We start from the raw sequence: 9430 nt of genomic DNA, 5'->3' as shown, positions 1-9430 counted from the left end.
ACTGGTATACTCTGCAGCAGAATACTGTGCACCAGTTTGGCTCTGAAGTGCCCACTTAGTGAAAGTAGACGTCCAACTGAACTCAGTTATGAGAGTAATTAGTGGTACAGTCCGGTCTACACCTACTTGTTGGCTGCCAGTGCTTTCAAATATCTGTCCACCAGACCTCCGTCGAAAGTCTGCTGTTTACAACCTCTGTCAGCAAGTTTCTGAAAACAACTCGATCCCTCTTCATGACGATTTGCTATCACTGCCCAGGAAACGCCTCAGATCTAGCAGACCAGCATATGAAATGGATATCCAAATGCTATCCACAGGATTCGACCAGGACGCAGAGTGGAAACGTGAGTGGCAAGCTACAAGTACCGGAAACCACGAACTTGTAGACAATCCAACAGTTATTGTTCCAGGCTTCCGTCAACCATGGGCGGTGTGGGTGCAGTTAAACAGTTATCGGACTGAAGAGGGTAGGTGCAAATACAACATGCACAAGTGGAGCTTTTCAAGGGACAGTGTGTGTGACTGTGGTGACACTCAAACAATGAGCCACATTGTGAATGAATGTCCAATCAGACGCTTCCCTGGAGGCATTGAGAAGCTCCATCAAGCATCCCACGAGGTACTCCGCTGGATCGAGTCCATCAACATCCGAGTGTAGTCTGAGCCGTTTTAAAACTTGTGTGCTGTATATAATTTCACATGTTCATTTGTATATATATTTCTTTGTTTTGCTAAATGTGTATTACTGTAATTGATGCATACGATAATAATAATAACGACCTGGAGGTACAGTGAGTCCAAAAGTAATCGTCTAGCTGCATATCTTTTAGAAAACTAGGTCTTTGTAACATGAAAAGAAAAGTATACAAAATCTAAAGAGCCAGTCATCTAAGAAGTACCTCGGTAAGTCATTTTTCTTGAAAACCAAGGAAAGAAATACATCCAAATCGACAGCAGGGTTAACAAATTAGAAAATGTAATCCAAGAGCTAGTTCATAAAGTATTCGTCCAGCATCTGAACATGCAGAAATTCTGCGCGCAGTGGTAAACTATAACGCTGACCCACGGCACACACTACAGTCAACCATGCGCGGCCCCACTCTATCGCCTGTTATGGTTCTGAACGGCGCCGATACAGTGCAGTTAGCACCATTGGCCGTAAGGGTAGTGAGACGACGCTGATCGAAAGAAAATTATTCTGCGCTTACATAATGAGTGAAAATCTTCTTACGAGATTGCTAAAGTACTCGGTAGACCTAGATCGACGGTTCAGTCGATAACAGAACGATTTTGTGCAACAAAACCATTAAGAAACCAACCACGTACCGGACGCCCTCACACTTTGACTGATGCAGACGTGAGGTTTATCATGAGGGGAATGGTTCAAATGGCTCTGAGAACTATGGGACTTAACTGCTGAGGTCATCAGTCCCCTAGAACTTAGAACTACTTAAACCTAACTAATCTAAGGACATCACACACATTCATGCCCGAGGCAGGATTAGAACCTGCGACCGTAGCGATCGAGCGGTTCCAGACTGTAGCGCCTAGAACCGATCGGCCATAGGGAAATGAAGAAGAAATCTGAAATCAGCGATCCTAAGTTGGCTGGGGAGTTTGAGTCTAGAGGAAAGACGGTATGTGCCAACACAATCAGAAATACCTTCAAAACGTATGGATATCACGGCCGGGTATGCGCAAGAAATTTTGGGTTAGTGAACAGAATAGAAAGAACATTTGCGATGGAACATAGATTCAAAAAGGAAGACTTCTGGAATAGAGTAATATTTTCTTATGAGAGTAAATATAACGCATTCGGATGGCAGGCGAATGGTGTGGCGTAAGAAGAATACAGAGATGTTGCCAAGCAATCTTGTACCAGCGGTTAAACACATTGGTTGCTCCCTGATGGTGTGGGGCTGTATGAATGCTGCAGGTGCTGGAAAATTACATTTCATACAAGGCACAATGGATCGCCATATGTATGTCAACATTTTAAAGGACAATCTGGATCCTAGGGCCGAAAAATTTGGTCTGCAACGAAATCACATTTTTCAACAAGATAACGACCCAAAGCATACGGCACTAAATACAAGGCTGTGGCTCCTGTACAATACCCCAAAACAACTTAACACTCCTCCTCAGAGCCCACACATTAATCCTATTAAACACCTTAGGAAAGTACTGGAAGATAGCATCAGGAGAAGACACATTTCTAACAAGAGAGACCTAAAAGAACTTCAAGACGAATGGGACAAAATTCCAGCCTCTCTGACGGCAAACTTGCTCAAGTTGGTGTCCAGACGAGTACAAGCAGTAATAGCTGCAAAGGGAAACCCCACTAAATATTAATTTTTGTAACTGAAATCATATTTTCAGATTGTAAATTAAAAAAAAAAAATATTAGTGGACAAATAGGTTTTGAAGCAGCCCTTGAATAAATTCTCCATGTTGTCAAATTTGTTATCGCTATGGATGTATTTATTTCCTTGTCCAGCAATAAAAATGGCTTACCAAGGTTCGTTGCATATGACTGGATCTTCACATTTTATGTTCCCTTCCTTTCATGTGACATATACTTAGATTTTTATAAAAATTACAACTAGACGAATACTTTTTGGACTCACTGCAGCTGTTTAGTCAGTGGATGGCGGGGCTCACATCACATCGGAACTAATGCCTCGCACTGCTGCTGATTTTGCATCGGAATTCGGTTTAGAATTTGAACTGAGTCATTCGCCATCGCTGGAACAGTAATTCGTCCGTTTATGATCGACTACGGGCGCGTGCGTGGTCATCCTGTAAATTAAACTGTTTTCGTTTACCATGTCTCGGGAGCATTCTTCCTATTTCTTCTGGGAAACATCTCACTGGATGTTGCCCCGAAGAGCTGGTTGGGCTTATCATTGACTGTAGTGTCACGAAATTGTACCCTGGCAGTGTTCTGCAAATTCCCATGTTATATGTGGCTAATCAGATGCCTTTCTGTTGCACACTTTCCGGGCTGTGCAAATCATGTTGACCTACGCTCATGGTATTCGAGAGAAGTGATGTCAGCTTCAGGGCACCTCATAATTGTGGATACATGTTCTCAGGTTCCACTAGCCAAAATTTGGGTGTAAGGGGGATTGATTAATTTCTGTGATTACAAAGCTACGTTTAACTGTATTGTTCCAAATCGCCTCATGTTCAAGAGGCAGGGTGAACATAAAGTTGGTTAAGACTGATACTGATACGTAATTTGTCGTTTGCAGTGTTTGTTCTTAACTTGGGACTGTAGTAAAGTGAGCCATGCACCGACGTATCTCGTACTGACGATAGGTAGATTTGTGTGCGGCTGCTTTGCCGCTTGTTATACTCCTGTAAATTGTAATTAAATTTTGTTATAGGTTTTTCTGGTAACTATCCCAACGATGGTTTTCTGACAACCGCTTTGGTTGAACTTACGTTAAGTTGAAACTTCCTGACAGATTAAAACTGTGTGCCCGACCGAAACTCGAACTCGGGACCTTTGCCTCGGCGGGCAAGTGCTCTCCCGAGTTCGAGTCTCGGTCGGGCACACAGTTTTAATCTGTCAGGAAGTTTCATATCAGCGCACTCTCCGCTGCAGAGTGAAGATCTCATTCTGGAAACATCCCCCAGGCTGTGGCTAAGCCATGTCTCCGCTATATCCTTTCTTTCAGGAGTGCTAGTTCGGCAAGGTTCGCAGAAGAGCTTCTGTAAAGTTTGGAAGGTAGGAGACGAGATACTGGCAGAAGTGAAGCTGTGAGTACCGGGTGTGAGTCGTGCTTCGGTAGCTCAGATGGTAGAGCACTTGCCCGCGAAAGGCAAAGGTCCCGAGCTCGAGTCTCGGTCGGGCACACAGTTTTAATCTGCCAGGAAGTTTCATATCTTTTGTGGCGGCGTTCGTAGCGACAAGCAATTCGCTGTAGAAACGGCTTACGAATGTCACCGCCACACTTTTAATAGCGGGCCGACCGGTCCGCTGGAACAGTGAACAGAAAGATGAAAACCCAAACACTGATTAAATAAAAGTCGGTACTTATCTTTTTTAACGAAGATACAGAAACAGTAGTGAACTCCGTGTCTACAGAAATCTGTCTAGTTCGAGTCGGAGCGGCTAGGTCAGCGTCGGCTGACGACAAACAACAACTCTGCTGCGATGAACACACAACTGACTAGCAAGTACACAATTCGGTGGCGAGTATACAACTGAGCGGCGAATACAGAACTGTGCTAGCGCTCGCGACTCCAGCGCTTAAGAACCCAGAAGCCAGCGGTGGCGCGCGCAGACTTGCGGCGATTTCCTGTCTCGCTGGCGCTGCTTATGCGGACGGCGTCCGGACTTTGATGCTGCCAACCTTTTGGCAGCCGGCTCGGGTGGCATTACTGGCTAGGATATAACATTCCTCCCCCCCAAATCGCCGCACCGTCGTTGAATAATGATGTGGCGAGCGTCGACGGCGGGGGAGGGGTCGGGCCGCAGGCGTAGCAGAAGAGACCGGGGCGGAGACTGTTGTCGGTGGCAGTCCCCGGTCCGCACCCCAGCATTGGCTGCGCGGGGCCTCGGGAAACACCGACTGAAAACCGAGGTCAGGGTGCACGCCTGTGACCACGGGCGCAGCTTCTGGTACTGGACGCGACGGGGCGTCGGGACCCACGAAGAGAGGCAGCGGCTCCTGACGCTGCGTCGACGGCTGCTGAGTGGGCGCCGGACAAGGCTCTGCGGTGTCAGACTCCTTGGGGGTGCCCAAGGAAAGCGGCTGCAGGACAGGCTGCACAGCCACCGCTTGGGAAGGCGGCCCGGCTGAGGGGTCGACGTCCATCAGCTCCGAAGGCGGTGGCGACTGAAGAGGGACCACAGGCGCCGGAGCGACCACCTGGGGCGCTCCCGGATGAAGCTGCACGGGAGGCATCAACGGGACGGGCTGTCGGCGTGGTAGCGGCGACGGCTGCTGCTGCTGCCCTGGGGGCGGCAGCGAAGTCGGAAGGCGCGGCTGGAACCCGCCGCGAACCAAATCTGTGGACAAAGAACGAGCGGCAGAATCCGGGCGGCCAGCGCGGCGCAACTGGTTCTGATGCCTCCTGTGCACCCCAGTAGCACCTTGAACAGTATAAAAACCGCGACCCTGGACACTTATCACGGTACCACGTTCCCAACGACGGCGACCGTGATAAACTCTGAAAAAAACGGCGTCGTTGCGCTGAAAACGCGTGCGATGCTCCGAAGCGGCGGGTCGATCCGGGGGGTGCAACAACCGTAGTAGGGTGCGATGACGACGGCCGTGGAGAAGCTCCGCAGGCGAAGGGCCGTCGCGTGGCGTGGTCCGGTACGACGACAGGAACGTGATGAGGGCCTGCTGACTAGAGTGCGTAGCACGAAGGCGGTCCATATGATCCTTGAATGTGCGTACAAAACGTTCCGCTGCACCATTCGATTGAGGGTGGAACGGCGGAGTAAGAACATGGCGAATGCCATTGGCAGAACAAAAACTTTCAAATTCAGCAGAGGTAAATTGTGGACTATTGTCAGACACTAAAACTTCTGGAAGACCCTCAATACAAAAAATTGAAGTCAACGCCTGTATAGTTTGTGCAGACGTTGTAGACTGCATGGGCACAACAAACGGAAAGTTACTAAATGCATCTATCACGATGAGCCAACGAGAATTCCAATATGGACCAGAAATCAATATGTACTCGCTGCCAGGGACCGGCAGGGCGTGCCCACTCAAAATAGCGTTGAGGCGGAGCAGCTTGGTGTTCGGCACACGTCGAACAATCTGTAGACATCTGCGTAATCTGCTTATCAATGCCGATCCATGTACAATGACGGCGGGCAAGCTGCTTGGTGCGGACCACTCCCCAATGACCTTGATGCAACAAGTCGAGGACCTTGGATTGGAGCACTTGGGGAACCACTACACGAAGCTGGTCATTCTCGGTGCGTAACAGCAAAACTCCGTGCGAAACAGACAACAGATGACGTTGCGGATAATAGCGACGAACCACAGGATCCGATATGTCCTTTGCCTTGGACGGCCAACCACGTTGAACAAAACGTAATAGTAAACTCAGATGAGGATCCGTAGCTGTCTCACGTGCCACCTGACGATAATCAATCGGAAAATCCCGGAGGGATTGATGCTCATCGGCGTCAATCTGATGGCAAGAGTCGTCAGAGGAATCGAAGACATTATCCGCAGCAATCGGCAATCTAGAAAGCGCGTCAGCGTTTGCATGCTGAGCTGTAGGGCGATACAGTATCTCATACTGGTATTGTGATAACAAAAGAGCCCAACGTTGTAGTCTCTGAGCTGTCCGCTGAGGAACTGGTTTAGACGGATGAAACAGTGACGTCAGGGGCTTGTGATCTGTTACTAAATAGAATGGTCTACCATAGAGGTAGTGATGGAATTTTGTGACACCGAACACAATAGCCAACGCTTCCTTGTCCAATTGGCTATAATTACACTGAGCTTTGTTTAGCAATTTAGATGCGAACGCAATAGGACGTTCGGTGTTACCGACTCGGTGAGACAACACAGCACCGAGGCCGAAAGAAGAGGCATCACAAGCTAACACCAGAGGCTTGTTAGGGTCGTAATGGACCAGACAACGATCATTCAATAAAGCCTCTTTAAGCTGCTGAAAGGCTGATTGGCAATCAGCTGACCACACAAACGGAACATTCTTACGGCGGAGACGATGCAACGGTGCAGCAATCTGTGATGCATTAGGTATAAACCTAATATAATATGTCAATTTGCCAAGAACTGCTTGCAATTCATGCAGATTGCGAGGGGCGGGCAAATCACGAATAGCTGCTAAATGGGACTGGGAGGGATGAATGCCTTGAGCATTAATAACATGTCCCAGATACTCCATCTCCGTAAGGAAAAATGAACATTTATCGATGTTGCAACGTAGGCCTGCCTGAGACAACACTGTAAACAAACACTCCAAATTACGGAAATGTTCAGCAGGCGTCCGACCGGACACAACAATATCGTCTAAATAGTTGCAACACGATGGCACATTAGCCAGAAGTTGTGACAAAAAACGCTGAAAAACAGCTGGAGCTGACGCACAACCAAAAGGCAAACGCAGAAAACGGAACAACCCCAACGACGTGTTTATGACAAAATACTGTTGTGATTGCTCGTCGAGGGGCAATTGCAAATATGCTTCACGGAGATCAATTTTGGAAAAGAAACGAGCTTCCCCTAACTTATCCATCAGCTCGTCCGGTCTAGGCAAAGGAAAAGAATCAATGACAGTCTGAGGATTAACTGTCGACTTAAAATCAGCACACAAACGTAACTTGCCAGACGGTTTCTTTATAATAACTAAGGGAGACGCCCACTGGCTCGCTGAAACGGGTTGAATAACACCGTTGTTTTGCCAACGACGAAGTTCATCTTCTACAGGTGCCCGGAGGGCGTGAGGCACTGGACGAGCACGACAAAATCGAGGCTGAGCATTATCTTTTAACGTAATATGAGCGGCAAAGTTCGCCGCACAACCTAGTTCGTCTTTAAATATGTCACTGTATCGTTTACACAAATCGGTTATGCTGTCTTGAGGAACAACAACAGAATTAATTTGCAACACATTGTCTTGGATAGACAGGCCAAACAAGTCAAAGCAGTCTAATCCGAAAATGTTGACCCTGTCTGTAGCGCGGAGCACTGTGAATGAAACTGTTTTTGTATTGCCACGGAATGTGGCTGGCACGCTACATACACCTAACACAGGAATTTGTTCGCCACTATAAGTAGCCAAAGAATGTCTTGCCGCTGAAAGTTTAGGGCGGCCGATAGCCGCATACGTAGCACTATTTATGAGAGTCATAGACGCACCAGTGTCTAATTGAAAATTGAAGGTCTTATCCTGGATGCGTAGCTTCACAAATAGTTTATTACACTGTCTCTGGATCGGTGCAGTGGAGGCAGAAGACACAAAATCAGCGCGTTTAGCGCGTGTTCGCTGCTTACGACAACTTGTGGGTTGGGCGGGTGGAACAACAACTCCCGCTTCACTTACAGTCTGTACATTACGTTTTACAGCGTTTGAATTACGCTTGGGTCGCATAGCAGAGGGCTGGGTGGGTGGCTTATTGCGAACAAGTTTATTACCCACACGAACCGTGGAAGAGTCTTTAAACGCGACCTTCTGGGCGGGCTGACTTTGAAGAACATGAATATCCATGGGCTGGGCAGCACTAGAATTGTTCTTGCGTTTACGCAAACAAACAGTCTGGATGTGTCCTTTCCTTTGACAAAAGTGACAAACCGCGTTTCTTAACGGGCAACGTTCACGAGGATGAGCAAGAACACACTTAGGGCAAGACTTAACTCCATCATTTTGCACACGCGGCTGACGAATGTGTTTAACATGACGCGGCCGCCTAGTGTTTACAGTCTGACTCTGCCGGTGGGGCCGCGGGCGTGACATAACTTGCTTAGCACAGGCAATTTGAGAAATACATGGCTGATCTAACTCACACTCAGCATAGTCAAAAGTATCTTGGGCTTCAATGATGTTCATCACAGTCTCTAATGACGGATCAGGCAACTTTAAGATAGCAGCACGAATACGAGAATCTGCAATGTTTTGAGTAATAGCGTCTCGTAACATGACATCACTGTAGGAAGCTCCACACACACAATTAAATCGGCACTGACGGGTGAGGCCCCGTAAATCTGTTAACCACTGTTTATTAGATTGATGTGGCAGTTTCTTTAATCTGAAGAACTTGAATCTGGCTGCTGCCACATGAACTCGCGACTCGAAATACTCAGCAAGCTTGTTAACAACAACGTCATAGTCTAAAGCCTCTGGCTGGGATTCCGGGAACAACTTACAAAGTAGTCGATAGACTTCCACGCCTGCAGTGGAAATTAAATAAAACTGCCGCTCAGTACCTGTGATTTTGTAGACTGTCATGTGCGCCTGCAACTGCGCGAAATATTCTCGCCATTCTTCTCGTGATGCATCAAAAGCACGGAAAGGTGGTGCTGCCTGTGCTTGTTCCTTTTGTGGTGGAGGATTAGCCGCTTGTTTGGCGATTGCGTCCACCAGACTTTGTATTTGCTGACTCTGTAACAAGATCAACTGTTGTAATTCGGCAGACATAGTGAACACAAATTAAACCAGCCCCCAAAATTTTATCTCTATAATTAGTAGAACAAGAACAAGTTGAACCAGCCCTGCACACAAGTTCGGAAGTCCTCGTCGCCAGTTTTGTGGCGGCGTTCGTAGCGACAAGCAATTCGCTGTAGAAACGGCTTACGAATGTCACCGCCACACTTTTAATAGCGGGCCGACCGGTCCGCTGGAACAGTGAACAGAAAGATGAAAACCCAAACACTGATTAAATAAAAGTCGGTACTTATCTTTATTAACGAAGATACAGAAACAGTAGTGA

General features: G+C 47.5%; 1 protein-coding gene across 1 annotated transcript; it reads right to left on the bottom strand.

The window, feature by feature from the left end:
• Positions 1–2821: 2821 nt before the first annotated feature.
• On the bottom strand, positions 2822–8211 carry LOC126456562 (uncharacterized). Its single transcript, XM_050092308.1, has 3 exons — positions 8082–8211; positions 4635–5020; positions 2822–2944 (listed from the first exon to the last, which is right to left on the bottom strand). The coding sequence occupies exons 1-3, from the start codon at positions 8209–8211 to the stop codon at positions 2822–2824; spliced, it is 639 nt and encodes a 212-aa protein (XP_049948265.1).
• Positions 8212–9430: the final 1219 nt, after the last annotated feature.

The sequence above is a fragment of the Schistocerca serialis genome, chromosome 2 (genome assembly GCF_023864345.2).
Source record: "Schistocerca serialis cubense isolate TAMUIC-IGC-003099 chromosome 2, iqSchSeri2.2, whole genome shotgun sequence".
Lineage (NCBI taxonomy): Eukaryota > Metazoa > Arthropoda > Insecta > Orthoptera > Acrididae > Schistocerca > Schistocerca serialis.
This window is presented reverse-complemented; position numbering and strand designations above follow the sequence as displayed.

Coding starts and splice junctions, on each gene's coding strand:
- LOC126456562 (XM_050092308.1), bottom strand. CDS start 8,211: ATGGATATTCATGTTCTTCAAAGTCAGCCCGCCCAGAAGGTCGCGTTT. Junction 5,021..8,081: donor CTCTGCTATGCGACCCAAGC/GTAATTCAAACG, acceptor CTTTGTCCACAG/ATTTGGTTCGCGGCGGGTTC. Junction 2,945..4,634: donor CCGACGCCCCGTCGCGTCCA/GTACCAGAAGCT, acceptor GGGAATTTGCAG/AACACTGCCAGGGTACAATT.